General features: G+C 40.0%; 1 protein-coding gene across 8 annotated transcripts in view; it reads right to left on the bottom strand.

The window, feature by feature from the left end:
- PIWIL2 (piwi like RNA-mediated gene silencing 2) overlaps positions 1-24,878 on the bottom strand; it is an 83,384-nt gene that overhangs the window by 38,777 nt on the left and 19,729 nt on the right. For all 8 annotated transcript variants that reach the window (XM_032332128.1, XM_032332129.1, XM_032332131.1 and 5 more), the window contains exons 7-16: positions 22,626-22,743; positions 21,604-21,728; positions 20,688-20,768; positions 20,273-20,386; positions 10,984-11,172; positions 10,104-10,188; positions 9,315-9,404; positions 7,053-7,193; positions 2,604-2,717; positions 1,447-1,635 (exon numbers count right to left, since the gene is read on the bottom strand). In XM_032332128.1, the coding sequence (XP_032188019.1) occupies positions 1,447-1,635; positions 2,604-2,717; positions 7,053-7,193; positions 9,315-9,404; positions 10,104-10,188; positions 10,984-11,172; positions 20,273-20,386; positions 20,688-20,768; positions 21,604-21,728; positions 22,626-22,743 (1,246 nt within the window). The remainder of the gene's footprint in view (positions 1-1,446; positions 1,636-2,603; positions 2,718-7,052; positions 7,194-9,314; positions 9,405-10,103; positions 10,189-10,983; positions 11,173-20,272; positions 20,387-20,687; positions 20,769-21,603; positions 21,729-22,625; positions 22,744-24,878) is intronic.

Below are 24,878 nucleotides of genomic sequence, written 5' to 3'. Positions count from 1 at the left end.
GGGACCTGAACTCATGACCCCGAGATCAAGAGTCACATGCTCTACCAACTGAGCCAGCCAGGTGCATCCCTCCCTTTTTAAACTAATATTTAAATATAAGGAAGGGCACATACACACAAATCCAGATTTTCTTGCTTCTACTGAAAAAGGAGTAAATTAAAAATTAATTTGAGGGCACCTGGGTGGCTCAGTGGGTTAAGCCGCTGCCTTCGGCTCAGGTCATGATCTCAGGGTCCTGGGATCGAGTCCCGCATCGGGCTCTCTGCTCAGCAGGGAGCCTGCTTCCCTCTCTCTCTCTCTGCCTTCCTCTCCATCTACTTGTGATTTCTCTCTGTCAAATAAATAAAATCTTTAAAAAAAATTAATTTGATAATGCTGTGCTTTTATAAGCAGTCATAGGGTTTACTCTCTTTAGTTCACTACAATCCCCTCCCTGCTCACTTCATTTGCATTATTCACCTGGCTCCCGCAGACATCTGAGTTTGAGACCCCTAATAAATAATACAACAGCATGCCCTGAAGGCAACAGAGACAAGACCAATTATGAGTTAAGTTTGGTAAATGTGATGAATGACCATCATATCCATGCTGCACGAAAACTGATAGCAGTATACTCTCCTAAAGAGAACGTGGCAAGCGGTGTGATGGGGGAGCTGAGGTAGTACACTGGGTTATTCTTTTGAAAACAGAGCAGAATTATCAATGATCAGGCGTAGGGAGAGGCCACACCAGACTATAAGCCTGGGAAACTAGGAGGAAATTACAAAGAGAGACAGAACACAAGGGTGGTGCTGTGAGTGATAACCTAGAGCGGGGCGGGGAGGGGAATAAGAGAGATCCCAAGACAATCTCATTCCAGTACTGATTTCCCAAGAATGGACTCTTCCAGTCAAAGACTAACTACTTTTGTTGAGGGCCCTCCTTAAGCTTCTTCCTCTGTTTTATGTACAAACAGGTAAGAACTGTAGGCCTGAACTACTGAGTTACGAGTACTGTGACTTGCTCAGCTCCAGTGGTCCTGAACAGCTGTCAGGACTGAGCTGATGGGCCAGGCGCCAAGTTCATTGCCAGAGCAATTCAAATCTTAAGCCAGACCAGATTGTGACAGCTAAATACTGAATCGTGCAAAATGGCACTGGGCCCAAAAAGTTGCTTTCTGAGCACAACATGTTCTATATAGATAACGAACTAAAGTTAAGTCAGCTATTTGTCTATTATGTGAAAAAAGAACACAAGAGTGAGGCTGCCAACATAGAATGAGAGCAGTAGAATTAACCAAAGGACATAAAGACTACTTAGTTCATTATTTTATGTGTACATGAGTAACAAACTGGTTTCTGGGCATCAAAAACAGTAGACTGACAACCAAGATCATTTAAAATCAAGTGTTCAAGTATTTTAAAACAGGCATTCTATAAATACACTCAAATTAAATTAATTTATTACCTCAACTCCCAGCATGGATTGAATGGTTCTGACATAGGTTTCTATTCGATCATCCTTTAGTTCAACCCAGGCGGGTGGACTCATGCGCATACCAATGGGGCCAGCTATCTTCTCCAACATGTTAACCAGTTCTCGGGCCTGATCCATTGCTCTCTTTGGGTAAAACAGTGCCCAGAAATGCATGGGGACCTAGGAATAACCACAAGCTATTTTTAGTACTTCTCATAACTTAGACACTCCAGAGTCACACCCAGGAGGTATTATTCTAGAGAATAAATCACTTATAACTCTCTCCGCTTGAATCTTTTCTAATTCCTGTAACTAACACAGATGTATACAATTAAGTAAACGGGGGACGACTTTCACAGTGGAATAGTATGCAACAAGGAGAATGAAAGACCTACAACTATATCTAACAATATGGATGAAACTCACCAATCAGGGCTGAAGAAATTAAGCCAGACATAAAAGAATATATACTGTATGGTTTCACGTATACATCAAGTACAAAAAGCAACTGAAATGAATCTATGCTGTGACTCCTCATATCGTTTTTAAGGGTGAGAGGTAGGTAGTAACAAGGAGCAGAAGGGATGGCTTCTGGGTCATTGGTAAAGTTCTCTTTCTTAACCCTTGCTGTGGATTCTATAGGTTTATGAACCTTTGAAAATTCCTCAAACTTACACTTGTAAATATACTTTCTCTTAAACATATTTCAATAAAAAGTTTTAGAAACAGATGTGTGTACTTTATGCATGGCCCCAAAACATTTAAAAATAATTATATACCATTTTGTTCTTTAGTTCCCTTGGTGGGGGCTGTTTTAATTACACTTCTTTCATGGATAAAAACATCCTTCCCCAGGAAAAAGAGGGGGAAGATAAAGGAACATAAAAGGGAGAATGGGTAATAGGCTGGCACTGTATGAGTTACCATAGCAATCTATTTCCTTTTCCTAAGTCTATAGCCAACCAAAGTGCTTACCTCTAACAATTCATCAATTTGCTGTATTTGAAGGACCCATTTAGTAGATAATGCAGGATAGGAATTCAGGTGGTATTCTCCCTCCAAAAGAAGACACCCAATCCTTCCTGCTTCCTAATTTCCATACTTATAGGAATACTGGTCCTCTCTTCACCACCTCAAAAGTCACTTACAGTTAAGATGGAAAGGTCCCTGGTTACTTCCTTAATCCAGTTTAGTTCCTGAGATGTGATAAATGAAGTATTTCTTAAGTTAATTCTTTCCATTGGGAGAACACGTCCTTCGATCTAAATACAAAACAAAGTACCCATGACATGAGCCATCTGCAAACACTATTTAAGGAAAGAACAATGATACTGTTCTCTCTTGGGCCTGGTCAACTCCACTATGTAAACCTGTCCAGGTTATAACCTCTGAGAATGGCACAAAAATGAAACTGCAGCGGTGAGTCTAGGCTAATAAAACCCTGGACAAATACAGGTAAAATTTTTATAGGTATGGCTCTTTAATTATTGAAGCTTCCAACATGGTCTCCCAAGAAAGGGATTAGAAAGCACTGCCTCTTTAGAAGTAGAGAACGCATGTAAAATAACTACATTTCAAGATAAATAGTAAAATAATTTTAAAAAATATTTTAAGGGATAAACTGAAAGAAAATTAAAAGTAAAATTTCTTAATAAGGCTGAATATAAACTATTACCCTTTTAAAATGAAAAAACAAAGGAAAATGCATAAATATAATGAAAGAACAAATTACCATTAAGAATAAGTCAATCAAATCTAAATATCCAAAACCAGGAAAATAACTGATATAACAACATGATGGGACTATTTTGCAATCATTAAAACCACTTTCCATCTAATATGATCCTGTTTTTACAAAAAATAAATAGTAATATATGCATCAATAAAAACTGAATGAGTCTATATTTAGTGGTGATTATCTCTGTGGATATGTAATTATAAAGGATTTTTACTTTCTATGATCTCTACCATTTGTTTATTAAAATTACCAAATACTGGGGCTCCTGGATGTCTCAGTTGGTTAAACACCTAACTTTTGATTTTGGTTCAGGTCATGATCTCGGGGTTATGAGATGGAGTCCCATGTCAGGTTCTATGCTCAGCAAGCAGTCTACTTGAAATTCTTTTCCTTCTCCCTTCTGCCTCCCCCCGCCCCCCCGACTCTTGCATATGTGCTCTCTTTTTCTCTCACTCTTGCTCTCTCAAATAAATCAATCTTTAAAAAAATACTTATTTTATCTATAACCAAAAGAATGTAATGAGTTTATTAACATAAGTAACAATTTCCATATTAGCAAGAAAAAAGAATCAAACTCATGATATGAAAGTAAATTTTTAAACCTTTTTAGAAGGCCATTGGCAATATACAACAAAAGTACTAAAAACATAAATGTCCTCTGACATTTCCACATCCATAAATCTATGAAAATAAACAACATTACAAAGACTTAGTTATAAGGTTGTTAACTGAGTAACTACTTCTAATTAAAAAATATTAAATTCTGGGGCACCTGGGTGGCTCAGTGGGTTAAGCCTCTGCCTTCGGCTCAGGTCATGGTCTCAGGGTCCTGGGATCAAGCCCCACATGGGGCTCTCTGCTCAACAGGGAGCCTGCTTCCCCCTCTCTCTCTGCCTGCCTCTCTGCCTACTTGTGATGTCTGTGTCAAATAAATAAAATCTTTAAAAAAAAAATACTAAATTCGTGGGGCACCTGGGTGACTCAGTGAGTTAAGCATCTGCCTTCAGGGGTGCCTGGGTGGATCAGTGGGTTAAAGCTTCTGCCTTTGGCTCAGGTCATGATCCCAGGGTCCTGGGATGGAGCCCTGATTCGGGCTCTCTGCTGAGCAGAGAGCCTGCTCCCCGCCCCCATTCTGCCGGCCTCTCTGCCTACTTGTGATCTGTCAAATAAATAAATAAAATCTTAAAAAAAAAAAAAAAAAAAGCATCTGCCTTCAGCTCAGGTCATGATACCAGGGTCCTGGGATCAAGCCCCGCATCAGGCTCCCTGCTCAGCAGGGAGCCTACTTCTCCCTCTCCCTCTGCCTGCCATTCTGCCTGCTTATGCTCTCTCTGTCAAATAAATGAATAAAGTCTTTGAAAAAATACTAAATTCAATTTTATTTATTTTTTTTAAAGATTTTTTAAATTTATTTGACAGATCACAAGTAGGCAAAGAGAGGCAGGCAGAGAGAGAGAGAGAGGAGGAGGCAGGCTCCCTGCTGAGCAAAGAGCCCGACGTGAGGCTTGATTCCCGGACCCTGGGATCATGACCTGAGCTGAAGGCAGAGGCTTTAACCACTGAGCCACCCAGGCGCCCCTAAATTCAATTTTAATGTGAAAGAATAGAAAATTGTTAATAAACTATCTTGCAGCCATTAAGGTATTTAGAAAAATATTAAATTACATAGAAAAACATTCTACATATACAGAAGGGAGAAAGGAAACTATCTGAATACATGCCATGTGCGAGTATGCATAAGCAAGCAAGCATGCCCATGTACACACACACACAAATCCACTGAAGGGTATGTATAAAAACGTTAGCAGTGGTTATCCTGATACAGAAAGATGAACTTTTGGGGCACCTGGGTGGCTCAGTGCGTTAAGCCTCTGCATTCGGCTCAGGTCATGATCTCAGGGTCCTGGGATCGAGCCCCGTATCGAGCCCCGTATCAAGCCCCGTATCGGGCTCTCTGCTCAGCAGGGAGCCTGCTTCCCGCTCTCCCGCTTGCCTGCTTATGATCTGTCAAATAAAGAAATAAAATCTTAAAAAAAAAAGGAAAGATGAACTTTTTTCTTTCTTGGTTTAGATTTTCTACATTCTCAAATTAATATTTAATAACACAAAAACATGTTTAAGATATAATATTAAATGAAAAAGAAGATGCAAAACCATACACAATACAATCGCAGCTCTGTAACAAAAAGATTAATACTCACAGAAAAATGTGTAGATGAAGGATATATATTGAAATATCTTTTTTTTTTTTTAAGATTTTATTTATTTATTTGACAGAGAGAAATCACAAGTAGAAGGAGAGGCAGGCAGAGAGAGCGAGAGGGAAGCAGGCTCCCTGCTGAGCAGAGAGCCCGATGCGGGACTTGATCCCAGGACCCTGAGATCATGACCTGAGCCGAAGGCAGCGGCTTAACCCACTGAGCCACCCAGGCGTCCTATATTGAAGTATCTTTCATATGTATCTAAAATAAATTACTGAGATATCATCTTTGGATGATGAAATTACTCACGTTTTTATTTCTTTCTTTACTTTTTGTAAGGTTTCAACATTTTCCTTATTGACTCTCCATTACTTTTATTTAAAAAAAAGAAAATTTTAACAAGGAGTCAATTAAGAGTGTAGGAGAACTAGAGAAGAGACAGAATTAATTATTTTGGTATGACCTCAAAAGAAAGGTGAAAAGTAGTATTAACTAACGTTTACTGAGCACTTGCTATGTGTCACATATGATGCTGAAAATGTTACCATTTAAATTCTTACAACTCAATTATCATCCTCATTTTACAGATAAACTAAGAGATGCTAAGCAATTTGCTCAAAGTAACTACAATGGCAAGTGGTAAAACTGAGATTCAAAGCCAAATAAGCAGATACTGAAGGCCAAGAACTCTGCCACCATCTCTCACACTGCCTCTGCCCTATGGATCATGCCACAAAAAATACAACACAGGAGGCTCAGGCAAAATGCAGGCAGAAAGAGCCATAAGAATATCAGAATGGTGCAAGTCCAAAACTCTCTATGCCTATAGAAAGAATGTCAATAGCATATTGAAAGAATCACAATTATTCGAAAAGAAAAAAAAAACTTGGAGGAAAAAAAAGGACATACAGAACCTTAAGAATTATTTGGATTGGAAAACTGAAAATGAGGTAATTTTTTAAATAAAGATTTATTTTTTTATTTTACTGGGTGGGAGAGTGCATGTGAGCATGGGGATGGAGACAGGGAGAGGGAGAGAGAGAATGCCAAGAAGAATTCCTGCTGAGAGTGGAGCCCAGCGTGGGGCTCGATCTCACAACCTTGAGATCATGACCTGAGCCAAAATCAAGAGTTAGGGACGCCTAGGCAGCTCAATCGTTGGGCATCTGCCTTCAGCTCCAGTTGTGATCCCAGGGTCCTGGGCTGGAACTCCACATCAGGCTCCCTGCTCAGTGGGAGGCCTGCTTCTCCCTCTCCTACTCTGCCTGCTTGTATTCCTTCCCTCGCTGTGTCTCTCTCTGTCAAATAAATAAACAAAATCTTTAAAAAACAAAACAAAACAAGAGCCAGAAGATGCTTAACCAACTGTCACCCAGGCACCTAAAAATGAGGTAAATTTTAAGTCAATATTCCTTTTACTATCTATCTGACTGAAAATTAACAGCTCAAATCTCTGCAAAATACAGAAGAAAAATCTCTAACAGATGCTAACAAATTAAGAGAAGAAAATTCAAATATTGTGGCTAGGACCCCCCCCAACAAAATATAATAGAGCAAAACCCCAAAACAGAGACCAGATAGGAAGCTATCACCCACTTTCACTACGCTCTTAAAATCACTGATGAACACTGTTTCCTGTTTGACTACATCCAGTTTACCTTATGTACATCCTTCTGAAGGCAGAGTCCCCAGCGTGTCAATTCATTGCTGGCTGTTTCATTTTTTGAAATTCTCTGCAGCAAGCATTCCAGAGCATTATGGTGTTGTTTGGGGCTCAAGTTGATCTGCTGGGTCAAATCCTAAATAGATTTAAAATGCAGATAATAACTTCTAAGTATTAGTTTCTCCAATATGAAATTAAACCCCAATATGTCTAAAACATTTCCAAAAGAAAACATCCTTTCCACTGAAATGGGAGACTTTTTTTTTTTTTAAGATTTTATTTATTTATTTGACAGATAGAGATCACAAGTAGGCAGAGAGGCAGGCAAAGAGAGAGAGGGGAAAGCAGGCTCCACACTGAGCAGAAAGCTGGACTTGGGGCTCGATCCCAGGACCCTGAGATCATGACCTGAGCCGAAGGCAGAGGCTTTAACCCACTGAGCCACCCAGGCACCCCTAAAATGGAAGACATTTTTAAATACTCCAAAGATTTTAAAATAAATATCTCTCAAGAATGTGAAGGAAGTGCAGGGTTAAAATTTTAATCATAGGGTGGCTCAGTCGATTAAGCAACTGCCTTCAGCTGGGGTCATCATCCCAGAATCCTGGGACTGAGTTCCACATTGGGCTTCCTGCTCAGCAGTGGGTCTGCTTCTCTGCCCCTCCCCAGCCTGGTGATTTCTTTCTCTTTCACTCTTTCTCTCCCTCTCTCTTGCTTGTGCGTACTCACCCTCCCTCTCAAATAAATAAATAATCATAAAAAAATTAATCATAAAATAATTTAAAATGCTATGGTTTCTTTCTCCCATGAGACAGCTAAATCTTACCTCTTTCTCAAAGCCACGTTCTGAATTTAAAATTCCTAAAATAATTCAGGGGTACCTGGGTGGCTCAGTGAGTTAAACATCTACCTTTGGCTCGGCTCAGGTCATAATCCCAGGATCTGGGATCCAGCCCTGCATGGAGGCTCCCTGCTCAGTGGGGAGTCTGCTTTTCCTTTGCCCTTTCCCTGCTCCTGCTCTCCCTCTCTCTCTCCCCCAAATGAATAAAATCTTTAAAAAATTTTCTTAAGAAATTCTATGAAACAGGAGCAAAGGGGGCTTGATTACATCTATTTAATATTTGGGAAAAATGTCCTGTGCCAGGCAGAGACAAACAAAACAGAATGGAAAACCAGATCCAATCTTAAACTTCATGTGATACCACTACTATATTTAATGTTATCATAAGACATTTTTTTGCTTAGTGTTTGGTCCATAATTTGTGCTTTCTAAATGTTACTGTTAAATGAAGACCCAAAGGTGTATATGAAGATTCTGAAGCACATATGTGAGTTCTTTATTCTTCTGGGACCAAAGAACTATACAGTTGTTGTTCCCTGTGAGGCAGTCATTACCACCTGTCTGCAGGGCGGTACAGATAGCTCTGTGATCATGAAGTCATTAGGTGACTGAGTGTTGTAAAGAAGGAGCCTTGACCTACATGCTGAATGCAGAAGGATCAAAGGTAAACATGAAAGACATCTCTTACAGGAATGCTAAGCTTCACTTCGGGCTCTTTATGAAGTTACTGAAAACAGTCTGTGGCATCGGAGATAGGCAGGGTCCGAGGGTAACAGACATGCACTGGGAGAGTGAGACAACACAGGAGCTCAGGTGTGGAAAGCCCCACGCACTGCAGAAAGACTGAAGGTGAAGTGCTTGAGTGCCAGACTCATGCTGCTGCCCATGTCTGAGCTGCTCAGCTATTTCCTACCGGGACTCAGCCCAACACCTCCTGGACACTCCACACCCCACACCATAACCTTCTATCCTTTTACCTCAGTCTCTGACTTGTTAATTATTCCTTGCTACATTATCTCCCCCACCCTTTTAAATAGACTGAAGGCTTTTAAGAATGCTAGAAAAATTCAGTGCTATCAAAGAACCTCACTTATGATCATATGACCAGTTTACAGTCATCCATCTGATTGGTGGGGGTGAAAACAGAATTACTTGTTTCCTTTTACCTCATGATCCGGCACTCCACTGTTTTTTGTTTGTTTTTGAGTAATTTTCAGAAGGTAGCTCCGATCAGCTATTTCACAGTGTGTGGGAAGGTACATGGAACATGTTTGGCAGAGAGAACTGGAGTCTGGAAAAACAGACCTGCTCAGGTGATGACATAAGCCTGCCCAGGTCTAGCTCCATTCAGGACATAAGCCTAGACATAAGCCTAGCCCAGGTCTAGGCCTTCCATTCAACACGGGCATTTCTCACCTTCATGGCTCTGAAGTCCTTCTTCATCTTCTCAGGGATTCCAGTCATGAATGAAAGCTCAGGCAGCAGTAGGATTTCACCTTTTAGCAGCTTTGAGGAGAGAATGGAGAGGAAAAATAAGGCAGTAAAGATAGTCTTGTTCCTCTGACCTCACAAGACATGCCATGCCCAGAGCTGGGCCAGCAAGGACATAACCGGCACAATAAGAAACATAAAATCCCAGAAAAGAGGGCAGTGAAACACTACAAGTATTTTACCCTTTTCTCCTCAGTCACTATACTCACAGATTGTTCACAATACAGTCTGCTGTATTAGGTAAAAGGGAAAGTGCTGAAATGGTCAAAAAAAAAAAAAAAAGGGAAAAACTAGGGGAAAAAAAACCAAACAAACCAACCTCCCTCTTGGGCCTCCAGGCAAGCTAAGGGTCTCCAGATCTTATCTTAGCTGGCTGATCTTCAGCCTTCTCACTTAAGACAGAAGAGTCAGTGTCAAGGCACTTTCCCTGTCTCTGGTCCCTGTTACCTGTCTAAAACTTCCCTAATAGATCCAGTGTTTTAATCTTTAGCAGAAAATTCTTCTTATTTCTTAGGCTACCTTGCTCATATGGATAATTAGGTTCTCCTTAGGCAGACATCAAAAGCAAATCCTACCACATGAAGTAACACTACTGGCTAGATGAGACAGCCCTGCAGAGTCTTCCCCAATCACACCGTAACACTGCTCCCCGGCTCCCAGCACCATGGATGAGAGCTTAAGCTAGAAGTGCCAATCTGACACCCCTCCACTCACCATCCCTTGGTTATTCTGTCTCTCACTGGGCCTGTGGATCAGCAGTGGCTGGTCCTCTTCCTTAATCGTGATCCCATAGTTTTTGCTAGAGCAGGACAGAGGCAGGAAAACATTTCAGAAGCAGCATCCCTGCTCTATGGCAACACAGTCTGGGTCTCTTAATCAGCACTGGGGTACACAATTTGCATAATACCCTTGTCAAGGATCCAACAGAAACTCCTTATAGCATATTTATAACGAAAAAGCAGACTCAAGTTAACACTGCAATGAAATGGAGGAGAAATCATCTTAAAGGTCCAGGGAAAAATATGCTTGAAACTGCATCAGGTTGGAGTGCCTGACTGGTTCAGCCGTTAAGCATCCAGCTCAGGTCATGATCTCGGGGCTGTGGGATGGAGCCCCAAACAGGCTCTATGCAGTCTACTTGGGGTTCTCTCTCTCTACTCCTCTCCCCCTGCTCATGTGCACTTCCCCCCACCCTCAAATAAATAAATCTTTAAAAAAACACAAAAAACAAAAAACTGCATCACACTGAAAGGCTTGGACAACTGGAAAGGCAAAATGATAGTCAAATGATTAAAACGTGAATTTAATCTTTCCAACCAGACTTCTACCTAAACCAACAAAAGAAATAAAATTCAAAACCCTGGTATTAATTTATAAAGTAACTTCCAAAATTACTAAAACAAATGAAACTGTAAGGGTAGCATATCCAAGTGAAATCCCACAAATAAGCTCATTTAATCTAAGGTGTATTACCAATCCAATTATTATAAAAGTGTCCCAGTGTAAGCTACTATGGAACTCAATATCCTGCTACAGAATGGTAGACTACATCCCACACCCACCCAAAGGCCCAAGCCCAGTCTCTTCTTTCCACCTGTAGTATTCCAAGAATGTGATCTCCTTCCCGTCAGACATTGTGAAGCTATCTTTTGGTGTCTTATTCCAATCCACGTCATCAATACGATAGGTACGATTGTTGTATCGGGTTATAACAATATTGCCAACCAGAAGCTTAGTGCACTCATTCTGGAAGTTTTCTTTGTTCTGCTGATACATGGCATGCCTTTGGAAAGAGACAAAAGACTTTGGAATCATATCTGTATACAGAGAGCACAATGAAAAGGATGGGGGATGCCAAAAAAGTGCTTCAGGGATATGATCACAGCTCACTGCATTAGAAGGCTCCAGTTGTCTTTTTTAAGAGATAAGACTCTCATCTCTTTTCAACACTACCAAAAAAACTCAAAATCAATAAAAAATAGTGAAAAGGGGGGCACCTGAGTGGCTCAGTTGGTTAAACATCTGCCTTCAGCTTAGGTCACGATCCCAGATCCTGGGAATGACCCCCGTGTCAGAGTCCCCGCTCAACAGAGAGTCCGCTTCTCCCTCTCCTGCTCTCTCTGCCCCTCCCCTGCTCTCTCTCTCTCTTTCAAATAAATAATCTTTCAAAAAATAGTGAACAAATAAAAGTAAAATTAAAAACAGTAACTAGAAATTAATAACATTCAGTTTGCCTTCAAATAAGGTACTTTAATCATCAAAATAATGATTTAGTATTACCATTATTAGGGTAGTCTACAGAAGGACAACAAAACATTCCCTAAACTATATTTGCCCTTTTGAGCTAATGGAAGGGATTACCAATACCTATCATTAGACAGCACTTCAGCTGAAGATGCTGAAGATGTCGATGAACAGACTCACCGTAGATAAATGTACCCTCACAGTAACCTCTAAACAGTGCTGTGAACAAGTCAACATAGGAAACTCGCAGAAAGCATGTTTGAATATGCCCAGGGATTCAAGGAACGTTTACAGAAGCAGCTGATGCTTGAAGGAGCAATCTGCCAAGCAGAAACGCCAGGGCAGAGGAATGAGTGAAACTCCAGGCAGAGGCAGCAGTAGTATGCAGGGCATAAGCGGGGATCTGGGGAGATGGGGAGGGCAAGGAGGCTGAAAAGGGACAGAAGATGGTAAGCACGGGCTGAAGACAGGCAGGGACCAGATGTAAATGTCCTTTAAGTCAAGGATCAGAGCTTGAACTTTTTTCTGTGAGTCAGTGTCACCCAGGGCAGATTCTTCAGAAACACTGGTCCCTTGAGAGGTTGTGAGGAGGTGTGAAAAAGGTTCCACAATCAAAAAAGTGGAGTCCATTGTGCAAGTTATAAGCCATTCAGAGACTCACAACATCCATAAGCACCTCAGACTGCTAAAGAAACATATTTACCTTTATTTACCCCCAATGTATTTAACCACAGATTCTTCTCACCGTTTTCCTTTTAACCTCACTGAATGAACATTTATTGCCATCCTGGCCAATTAGTACCCTGCAGAACTTGACTTGAAAAACCATCTCAGAGTTTAAGCAGTTCAACCCTGACAACAGACCCTGGAGGCGAATGCCTGGATTCAAATCTTGTGTCTTTCACTTACTAGCCTCAACTCATAGAGTTGAGGGAATGCAATGACTTCATAAACGTGAAGCACCAAGAACTGTGCCTAGCACAGAAAACAGAACTGTGGGTTTGCAAATATCATCTCCATCATTGTCTTAGTGCCTGATACATGCCAGATGCAGTGTGTGTGTGTGTGTGTGTGTGTGTGTGTGTGCACGCACGCGCATCCATATGCATGCTATGCATGTGGGGGGGCGCCCTTCTCTCTGCAGGTCCAATACAGAGGAGAGACAGCTATAAAGATAGTTCACTTCAGGGGAGCCTCAGTGGCTCAAGTTGGTTAAGACTCTGACTCTTCATTTTGGCTCAGGTCATGATCTCAGGGTCGTGAGATCAAGCCTGGTGTCAGACTCTGTGCTGGGCATGGACCCTGCTTAAGTCTCTCTCTCTCTCCCTCTCCCTCCCACCACTTGTGTGCTCTCTGTCTCAAAAAAATGTAGGTTAGCTATATATATGTAGTTGTGAAAGTCAAAAGCAACTACTAGTATAGAATCCATATTCAAACACTTTTTATTATTATTTTTAAAAGATTTATTTATTTATTTATTTGATAGAGATCACAAGTAGGCAGAGAGGCAGACAGAGAGAGAGAAGGAAGCAGGCTCCCCACTGAGCAGAGAGCCTGATGTGGGGCTCGATCCCAGGACCCTGGGATCATGACCCGAGCCGAAGGCAGAGTCTCTAACCCACTGAGCCACTCAGGCGCCCCTCAAACTTTTTAACTTGTAATTTATTTTTAGAACTCTTATTGAGTGTTTATGTTTTGTTTTGTTTTTAAGATTTTATTTATTTGACAGAGAGAGAGAGCACAAGTAGGCAGAAAGGCAGGCTGAGGGGGAGGGGGAAGCAGGCTCCCCACCAAGCAGAGAGCCCTATGTGGGGCACCATCCCAGGACCCCGAGATCATGACCTGAGCCGAAGGCAGAGGCTTAACACAATGAGCCATCCAGGCGCCGCTTAATGACAGTTTTTAATATTCTCTCACCAAATCCCTTTCCCTTAATCACTGTCTTTTGCATCAGTAAAGGCAGGAGGCTGACATGGAGGAACAAAGCACAATGAAGAAAAAAACTAAAAAGGGACTGAGGAACACAGCAGACAACAATATAGGTCTATGTCTTGTTACTTCAATATTCAACATTGAAAAGTAGATAAAAATCCATGTTTCTTAACTGCAACTATTTCACTTTGACTTCTATACTGGGATTGAAATAAAAAATTAAAATAAAAAAATCATGCTGAAAAGAAGGCAAACCAAACAACAAACAACAAAAAATGAGTATATACCATATGATGCTACATATACAGAATTCTAGAAGATGGACACTAATTTCTAGTGGCAGAAAGCAGAACAGGGTTTGCTGCCTGTGGTGGACAGAGAAAAACAAAGGTAGAAGGAGGTCTGAAAGAGACATGAGAAAATTTTATGCAGGCAATGGATATGCTCATTATCTTCGTTGTGAGATTACATTGATATATAAGTAAGTTAAAACTCATCAAATTGTATACTTTGAATGTATGAGGTTTATTTTGTCAATTGTGCCTTACTAAATCTGAAAAAAGAAAAGAAATTAACAGAATAAAAGATCTCAATGAGACTGAAATACAGATTAGGATTGAGTGTCCACTAATTACTAGTGGCATTTCAAGTTAGTGGGGGAAAAGGACCATTAAAATAAAGGGTAAGAGGGGAGCCTGGGAGTTATTTAAGTGTCTGCCTTTGACTCAGATCATGATATCAGTGTCCTGGGATCGGGTCCTGCATCAGGCTCCCTGCTCACCTGGGAGTCTACTTCTCTCTCTCCTTCTGCCATTCACTCCCACTTGTGCTCTCTGGCTCTGTCAAACAAATAAAATCTTTTTTAAAAAAAGTTTTATTGATTTATTTTAGAGAAAGAGAAAGAAAGCAGGAGGGAGAACATAAGCAGGAGGAAAAGGAGAGAGAGAAGCGGGCCTGCCGATGAGCAGGGAGCCCGATGCAATGCAGGGCTTGATCCTAGGCCCCGATAACATGACCTGAGCTGAAGGCAGACGCTTAACAACTGATCCACGCAGGTGCCCCCCCAAAAATGCTTGTTTAAAAAAGTGGATGAAAACTTGCTATCCATTTAAAAAATAAATTCTTCATCAATTTAACATTAACGTGTAAGAAATTAAACAATAAAATCAGGTGAAAATGTGAACATTCATGTGTTCCTGGGAATTAAAAAATCACAAACTTTGTAAAAGATCTATTGTTTTGCAGCCATGGTAACAAGGAGCCATAAAATCCAGGTTTGTTTTCTTAAGATTTTATTAATTTCATCTGAGAAAGAGAGAATAAGCAGGGGGTGGTCCAGAGAGAGAGGGAGAGGCAAACTCCCTCCTGAGCAGGGAGCCCAACATGGGGCTCAATCCCAGGAGCCTGGGACCACAACCTACGCCAAAGGCAGATGCTTATTTAACTAAGCCACCCAGGTGCCCCCATAAAATCCAGTTTTAGGGCACCTGGGTGGCTCAGTGGGTTAAAGCCTCTGCCTTCGGCTCAGGTCATGATCCCAAGGTCCTGGGATCGAGCCCCGCATCCGGCTCTCTGCTCAGCAGGGAACCTGCTTCCTCCTCTCTCTTTTTCTGCCTGCTTCTCTGCCTACTTGTGATCTCTGTCTGTCAAATAAATAAATAAAATCTTAAAAAAAAAAATCCAGTTTTAAACCTGCTTAAGGGCGCCTGGGTGGCTCAGTGGGTTAAGCCACTGCCTTCGGCTCAGGTCATGATCTCAGGGTCCTGGGATCGAGTCCCGCATCGGGCTCTCTGCTCAGCAGGGAGCCTGCTTCCCTCTCTCTCTCTCTCTCTCTCTGCCTGCCTCTCCATCTACTTGTGATTTCTCTCTGTCAAATAAATAAATAAAATCTTAAAAAAAAAAATCTTTAAACCTGCTTAATACATCTATATCAACTCACCTCAGCAACCTACTTTTCCAAGCTATCCAACCAGAGTCATCCCCTTGTTTCTGTATATTGGCCAATCCGGGAACAACTTAATCCAATAAGCATCACAAGGAGTACTACTCAATCAACAACAGACTACCTTAGCAACCATGCTTCTGCTGCTTGCCCCTCTGCAAGACTGCTGTCCTGAACTCCATACCTCTCCAGTACTCTCTGTAAGATCAGCAGTCTCTTCTCACTGCAATAAGCAATCAGCCTTCTCTTTATGTCAGACAGAACAGAGGTCTCATCATCCTTTGACATTTCTGGAGGTCTCACCATAGTAACTATGGAAGCTCTTCCTTGGCAAAACTCCTAGGTGTTTCATACCCACAGATGCACTCACTGGGTCCCTTGTGCTTAATTCTATCTGTCCTTCAGATCTGCTGCCACTGAGTCAATTCCAACAACTAGCTGAGCTCAGACTAGTTTCATTAGGCATTAGCTGCTTACCTAATGCGCTTTCAGGTTGGAAGTCATTGTTTGGACCCAGGTCTTTTTATGAGGTCTTCAGAATTTGTTTTGAAGAAATTTAATTTGAAAAGTATTTTTGCCATTAACTTGATTACTCTTTATCTGCTTACTTTGCTTTTGTTGTTATTTGTCTATATGCATAAAATCTTCTTTCACGTGTTTTTGCTTTGCTCTGCATTTCCTTATTTCTGTTAAATGTACAAGAGAGTGTTCTATAGGGGATAAATGGAGGCATAAGCCAGATAATTCTCTAAACCAAGCCAATCTATTCCAAAGACATCACAGTTGGAGGTCCATTCGATCAGAGACCAATTTGTAAAAAAGCAAGTGGTCAAACATTAGGAAGGCACTTCTTGTCTTGGCAATTTTGTGAAACAAGATCACTTTGTTTATTTAGTTCAAATTCCAGGGTCAGTGATAGTTGGGTCACTGATCTCATGGCTCTTCCTATCTGTGTTTGGAACCTGAAATATGGTTCACAAACAACACATCCTTAGACAGCTTTAGTGCTTCTCCTTCTTGTTGTCACAGGTTTGCCTCTGCCAAGGTCTCAAACACCCTGGGAGAATTTCTGTTTCCAATATAAAGGTGTACCATAGTTCTAATTCTGGCACTTTCCTTAGCAAAGGTAAAAATAAAATCACAGTGTCCAAAGTGTACACAGTACATTCTCCAGTATAATTCATATGCTGGATCATAAAACCTCAGTGAATATAAAGGACAAAAATAATACAAAGTGAGTTCTCCGATCACAACAGAAGAAAATTCAGGAAACTCACATACATGTGGAAAGTGAACACACACCCTTAAATCATCAAGGGGTCAAATAAGAAATCACAAGATAGGGCGCCTGGGTGGCTCAGTGGGTTAAGCCGCTGCCTTCGGCTCAGGTCATGATCTCAGGGTCCTGGGATCGAGTCCCGCATCGGGCTCTCTGCTCAGCAGGGAGCCTGCTTCCTCCTCTCTCTCTGCCTGCCTCTCTGCCTACTTGTGTTCTCTGTCAAATAAATAAATAAAATCTTTAAAAAAAAAAAAAAAAAAGAAATCACAAGGTAAATTAGAAAATACTCTGTTAGATATAAATGAAAACACAACATACCAGAACATACAGCTACAACATTACTTGAAGGAAAATTTATAGCTGTAAAAACCTGTATTAGAAAGAAAAAATGTCCCAAATAAACTAACCTTCCACCTTAAGAAGTCTTTTTTGGTTTTTTTAAAGATTTTATTTATTTATTTGACAGACAGAGATCACAAACAGGCAGAGAGGCAGGCAGAGAGAGAGGAGGAAGCAGGCTCCCCGCTGAGCAGACAGCCTGACGCGGGGCTCGATCCCAGGACCCTGAGATCATGACCCGAACCGAAGGCAGAGGCTTTAATCTACTGAGCCACCCAGGCTCCCCTAACCTTCCACCTTAAGACACTGGAAAGAGAAAAGCAAACTAAATCTTAAGTATGCAAAAGGAAGGAAATAATGAGTATTAAGAGTGGGAATTAATGAAATAGATAACAGAAAAATACAGTCAACAAAACTAAAACACTAGCTTTTTGAAAAGGTCAACAACACTAACAAACCTTTAGCTAGACCACCTATGAAAAAAGGAGACTCAGGTTTCTAAAATCTGGGATGAAGGAGGGGACGTTACAACTGGGCTCATAGAAATAAGAACTGTAAGGGAACACTGATGGCAGTATGCCAACAAACTAGATAAACTAAATGAACTGGACAAACTCTTAGAAAAAGACAAATTACCAAAACTGACCCAAAAATAAATAGAAAATCTAAATAAATATCTAACAATACAGACACTGAATTAGTAACTTAAAAATTGCACACAAAAAACCCCCAAAACCCAGATGGCTTCTCTGTCAAATTTCTACCAAGCATTCAAAGGAAAATGAATTCCAATCCTTCATAAACACTCTCAAAAAACAAAAGAGGAAGGAAACACTTTCCAACTTTTTCTATAAGACCAATATTACCCAGATATTAACACCAGACAAAGGTAACACAAGAAAAATAGAGATACTGCTTAGGAATATGGAAAAAAATCCTCAACAAAATATAAGCAAACCAAAAACCAGCAACATAAAGAAAAAAATTATACATCACGAACAAGTGGGATTTATCCCAGGAATGCAAGGGTGATTTAATATTGAAAAATCAATTTAAAAAGCAGGATGTTTTGGGTTTTTTTTAAATGATCAAAACCCAATTCCCTTTCATGATAAGAACACTCAATAAACTAGGAATAAAATGGAATTTCCTCAATCTGATAAAGGGCATCTACAAAAAACTCACAGCTAATATACTTACTGATGAAAGACTAGATGGATATTTTCTTCCTAATATCAGGAAAAGAGGACAAGGATGTCCACTCTCACCACTTTTTTTTTTCCTGGTTGAATTGTCTTTATTAACAAAGGGAATATCCAAGAACACTACATTGAGGAGGGGCGGGGCCAGGGCTTTTTTCCCCCCTCACTTTCTCCACTCCTATTCAACATTGTACTAGAGGTTCTAGCAGGATAACTCAGCAAGAAAAAGAAATAAAAGAGATCCAGATTTGAAAGGAAGAAATAAAAATATCTTTATTTGCAGATGACATGATCTCCTATATAGAAATCCCAAAGAATCCATGATCAAACTGTTTTAAGGAGTACTTGGTTCTGTGTGGATCCTTAGAAGGATGCTATTGAAGGATCACAGAATTTAGGACAGGAAATCTTTTTTTTTCCCTAAGATTTTTTATTTATTTATAAGACAGAGAGAGAGAGAGGGAGCACAAGCAAAGAGGGAAAAGCAGGCTTCCTACTGAGCATAATAAATTGTTTTAACTAATAAATGACTTCACAGGGGCTGTAGGATACAAGATTGATATTTTAAAAAATCAGTTGTTTTTCTATACACTTGCAAGGAACAAACCAAAAATGAAATTTTAAAAAATCCATTTACAAATGCATCAAAGAGGGGCGCCTGGGTGGCTCAGTGGGTTAAGCTGCTGCCTTCGGCTCAGGTCATGATCTCAGGGTCCTGGGTTCGAGTCCCGCATCGGGCTCTCTGCTCAGCAGGGAGCCTGCTTCCCTCTCACTCTCTCTGCCTGCTTCTCCATCTACTTGTGATTTCTCTCTGTCAAATAAATACATAAAATCTTCTAAAAAAAAACAAATGCATCAAAGAGAATAAAATACTTAGGAATAATTGCAAAACCTATACTCTGAAATCCACAAAACATTGTTGAATTAGTGGTAAGTACATATAAAATTATATACTTAGAAAATGAAGATAAATTTTTTAAAAGATTTTATTTATTTATTTGGCAGAGAGAGATCACAAGTAGGCAGAGAGAAAGGCAGAGAGAGAGGAAGGGAAGTAGGTTTCCTGCTGAGCAGAGAGCCTGATGTGGAGCTCATCCCAGGACCCTGGGATCATGACCCGAGCTGAAGGCACAGTCTCAACCCACTGAGCCACCCAGGCACCCCAAAGATAATTTTTATATGCAAAATAAGCCATTGTGCAGGTAACAAAACCAATCCTACACATACTACATAATTCACTTATCAACAGCTTTTGCGTGGTAATAAAATATGACTTTAATGAAAGTAAAACTTTAATAAAAATAAATTTCAGTAAATGGAAAAATATGCCTTACTTGTGAATAGGAAGATTCACTGAACATTCTCCCCAGCTGATGCCAAATAAAATGCCAGTTGACTTTTTTTCTTACTTTCATTAAATTAGTCAAAGGATCACATGCAAAAATAAATGGGTGGCATTTACTATGAAAATTCTGAAGACAGATTCCTTGACAAATATTTAAAGCTAATAAAATTACAATAACTAAAACACTGTTTTAACAGTATCACACTGATTTTAACCATGGATCAAAATAGAATATTCAGAAATAAATCCAAGTATTTTTATTTTTATTTATTTATTTTTAGATCCCATTTATTTATTTGACAGAAAGAGCGACAGAGCACAAACAGGGAGAGCAGCAGAGGAAGAGGGAGAAGCAGGCTCCCAGATGAGCAGGGCACCAGATGTGGGATTTAATCCCAGGACCCTGGAATCACAAGCAAGTGAGCGAGCTGAAGGCAGACTATCAACAACTCAGCCAACCAGGTGCCCCTACATTTAGTATTCTTAATCTATTCTACAATTTAAAATCTAAACACAACAATGGCCAATCTGTATTCAGCTATTACTGAACTTTCCAGAAAATTGTTAGCTTGTTAAAAGTAAATACCATCATTCACTCACATGACATCCAGTACTGAATCATTCCGAATGACCTTATGGGAGACATCAGCTAGGAGAAAAAGACCTCCATCTGTCCTTCGGATGCTAGCTGCATAGCCTGGCCAGATCTGCAACCTGAAGAGACAAGAGAGCTTTACCTCAGGGTTCTAAAAAAACCACAGATACTTCCAAGCCGCCATTTGAAATGGTTGAGCAAATACCGCCCCCCTCCCCAGTAATAGTGAGAAAGCACCACGAAACAAAGTAAGGCAACATCTTTGTGAACTTAATAAAAAACTAAACTTGGAACAGATTTAATTGATAGATTGTATTTACAATTATAAAATACTGTTGAGATTTCTGTACTACATATGGTAATCACAATGAAAAAATTGTTTCCAGAACATTCAAAAGTGAGGAAAAGAACACTACTGACCTGTGTTGCTGTAGTACCATAGCACTTGTAGGGTCATAAAAGTTTCTCCCCACAAGCTTCATATCTAAAAGTTTCATTACCCTGAAATGAAGAGCAAAAATGGGTTTTCTAGAGAAGAATAAAAAAAATTCAAGCTCAACTACTCTGAATTGTATTTTCCATTTTTTTTTCCTGTATTTTCCTTTTGAAGCCTAAAGTGTCAGAATTGTTGGTGCCCTTTGCACAATACACCATTTAGGCTCAGAATACTGTTGCCAAAAGAAAAAGGAAAAGAAAAATTATGGAAGTATTTATCTTGAGGTAAATACAACTGACAACAGCTTGTCCTACGTACTGGGTGACCAAAAACGGAGTTGATTTCCCAGGTTCAATTTACATTATTTCTCACCATTAACTAAAAAGAATGCAAGAGTCAATTTCTGTTTGTAAAGAAGTCTGTTCTTGGCACTTCACCTTTCTAAGGAGAAATCGAGTTCTGTGTTTCACTTAAAAAGAGGTGGTGTAGGAGTAAGTTTTTTGAAAATCTAGGTCTTATAAAAAGTAAAAACAATTATGAGCTGTGTGAATCTAAAAATCAAGAGACGTGGAAAAAAATTCTTCAAGCAAAAATTTTTGCACGCTACCACATTAAGTAGCCCCATCAGTAACAACATGAAATTATGCAATATAAACATCTGCTTTTAAAGTTCACAAATGATTCCAAAGGAACCCAACCAGCCACCTGAATCATTTTACCCAAATCTTACTAATCATTTAACATAACTTTTCAATAAGTTAGCCTCGATACCATCCATTTATTTATTAAATGTTTCCAAACTCATCTTTATATGTGTGTGGTATAACACCGTCCAAGCTTCTTGAAGAGCACTGTTACAAATATAAGACTTAGATTAAAGAAAATAAGCTGTTTCCTCACCGACGGAAAACAACATTGTAGAAGGGAATGCACAAGTCGGAACAGGGCTCCAGGATCTTTGTCAACTGAATCTTAATGTTGATATCTGCGCCATCAGTTTTCCTTTGACTTTTTAGCTCAAGAACCTAACAAATAAATATATGCAAGTAAAAGAAAAAAAAAAAGACAAAAACTACCAAAGCCCTAATCTAATTCAATCGTGTTCTAGAAAATACTAAAATGTCTGAAATATATTTTCTACTTGCCCCTTATTTTGCCTGTCCACACTGGCCCAAATCATAGCATAACAACTAGGATTTAAAAAAAGATTTTGGTTGGGCACTTGGGTGGCTCAGCGGGTTGAGCCTCTGCCTTTGGCTCAGGTCATGATCTCAGGGTCCTGGGATCGAGTCCTACACATCGGGCTCTCTGCTCAGCAGGGGGCCTGCTGCCCTCACTCCCCGCCCCAACCCTCTATCTGCTGCTCTGCCTACGTTGTTCTCTCTTTCTGTCAAATAAATAAATAAAATCTTAAAAAAAAAAAAAAGATTTTGGTAAGAGGACTGACTAGCAATAGATGCCTTCCCACCATCTCAAATCTTAAGCCATTCTCTGTCACTGAGGTCAAAGGCTTCCAACCACTCCTCTTATATGAGAAGAAACTTCTTGAAGAATTCAGATGAAAGTCTTTTTAGTCTGACATTTCTTTTTTTTTTTTAAGATTTTATTTATTTATTTGACAGAGAGACCATAAGTAGGCAGAGAGGCAGGCAGAGAGAGAGGGGGGAAGCCGGTTCCCCACAAAGCAGAAAGCCTGATGCAGGACTTGAGACCAGGACCCCAAGATCATGACCTGGACGTTTAACCCACTGAGCCACGCATGCATCCCTTGTCTGACATTTCTTTGTTATGGAAAAGCCTGTCTTTCCTCTAAGAATAGCTAAGTAAAATTCAAACATCGGGATGTCTATGATTTTCTACCACTCAAAGTGCCAGAACTCTCTTAGGTTTCAATCCAAAATCTATTTCCTCTTTGGTCTTACTTGTTGAAGTTTAATAGGCAGATAGAGAATGGACCCATCAAAAGCAGTAACATTTCCGGTGACAGCTTGATGGTCCTTCAACATGCCAAACCTCATGCTTTTGCACTCCACATTGGGGCTAGAAGACAATAGAGAGGATTTACTTCAATTTGCTTAACTGGCCAGCAATCTTTACTACTGCTCTGTGACTGGTTTGGTACAGAACCAGTCAATTGTAACTACTGCTCCATCTAGTGGTCATATTAAAATTCAACTATATCGACTATGAAAGGAATTTCAACCCAATACCTGCTCACAGGGAAAAAACCTGTAATTCCACCACCCAAAGACAACTGCCTTAACATGCCAGTGTACCCTCTTCCTGACTTTGGCAAGAGGTCAGAAAACTTTCTCAGTAAAGGGCATGATAGCAAATATTTTAGTCTTTACAGGCCATATAGTCTACTCAATTTGGCCCACATGCATGAAAGCATCATGGACAATATGAAAACCAATGGGCCCGATTATGTTCCAGTAAAGTTTTATTACGAAACAGGCAGCGGGCCAGATTTGCCCTGCAGGACAGCCATACTCTGCCAATCCCTGCTCTAGAGGCTGCAGAAATAATACACTTTAAAAATAACTTTTTTTTCACTTGTGGCAATTTCTACTTTTTATTGATTCATTGTCACAAATCTTACAGCTTTGAAAAGCTTCAGTAGCTACTTAGTACATTTGTACTATGTACAAATGTCCCATTTCAGATCAATAACGTAAATCCTTGTTGTACAACTATAAAGTTTAAACAAATCTAAGGCTAAAAAGGGTTAAGTATGTTCAAGTACATGATGAAATATTAAAAAATCAATCAGTAATCCAATATAGCTGTCCCCAAAAGTAAACTTTCATATGCTAGTATCACATTTCAAAATGCTTCTCCAAAAATTCATCTACATGAATGGTGCTATGCCCTAAACACAGTATTTTAAATTGTCTCTCTGGACTTCCTTCACATAATACAAGGAAAGCCATAGGATAACCAGTCCACTACAATACATCTTCTCAGTATCCTCTCAATGGTCTGGCATGCTCTTTATATCATGGCTTCAAAGGTCCAGACCTACGATCTTGAAATTTATAGAATCCATGTCTTCTCCACCGTCCAGTCAATGGAGAGACCTGTGAGGACTCACATTCCTTTCTGCTTCATTAACATTTGTCAATCCATTTCCAGAAAAAGGTTCTTCCCTTTCATTAATGCTTATCTGTTTATGTTCCAGAGCAGGCCCATTTCCACTACCCTTCCCTCTCACGGGTTCAATTTCACCCTTTTATTTTTTTAGCTCCTTCTCTTCACCTACCACATGTGCTCAGCTTTAAAGCAATCTTGCTACTCTCTTGAATTATCAATCCATTTCTCATTTCTCTTATATACTTGTTACGTAAGTGGCCAATTCACTGGCTATTTCCCATTGCCTCTGCGCTCCTTGGTTCCTTCAGTCTAGTTTTTTCTCCATAACTCTAACAAAGCTACTAGAAAATCAGCAAGGGTGTTCTTCAGAGTAAATTCAGTAACTTTTTTTCTAAGGCCAAAATCAACTGCCTCCTCTTCATTCAAAGGAACTGTCTTTTGTCTTTAGAATTTATCTTCAGGATATTTCCCATAACTGTTCCTTTCTTTTCTCCTTCACTCCACTTACTTCTTACACCAATTAGCACCTGTGCTTCAAAAATCAGTCTTCCATCTTCCTATTTTCTCTCCACAGATACTCCAAAACACTCATTCATTTTCACAACTCCAGCTAATATTCTCTAGCTAATGACTCTCCTGAAATTTTAACATAGGACTTGAATTCACAACCATGAAATCAAGACCTGAGCTGAGATCAAGAACTGGATGCTTAACAACTGAACCACTCAAGTGCTCCCCTCCTGAGATTTGAAAAGAGAACACAAACTGACATGAATTCTTAATTTTTAAGAAGTATGAGAAACATTGAAGGTATTACTATAAGATTAATGTTATTCTGATTTTTTCACCCTCAAATTTCACCCTAGACTGTCACTGGAGAGCCAGTGTTATGGTATGAGACTTATGCAAGCAGGGTCCAGGTTTTGTGGGGTGTGGGTCTTGTACCAGTGGGGTGGGGAGGAGTTTCCCTTTAAGAACAGGAATATAAAATTGCACATATAAAATGGGTTAAAATATTATGGAAGGGGTCTCTGCAAGTAAAAGGCCCTGACCTTAAGCTTCACCAACTTCACAGCAAATCC

This window comes from Mustela erminea, chromosome 2, assembly GCF_009829155.1.
Source record: "Mustela erminea isolate mMusErm1 chromosome 2, mMusErm1.Pri, whole genome shotgun sequence".
NCBI lineage: Eukaryota > Metazoa > Chordata > Mammalia > Carnivora > Mustelidae > Mustela > Mustela erminea.
This window is presented reverse-complemented; position numbering and strand designations above follow the sequence as displayed.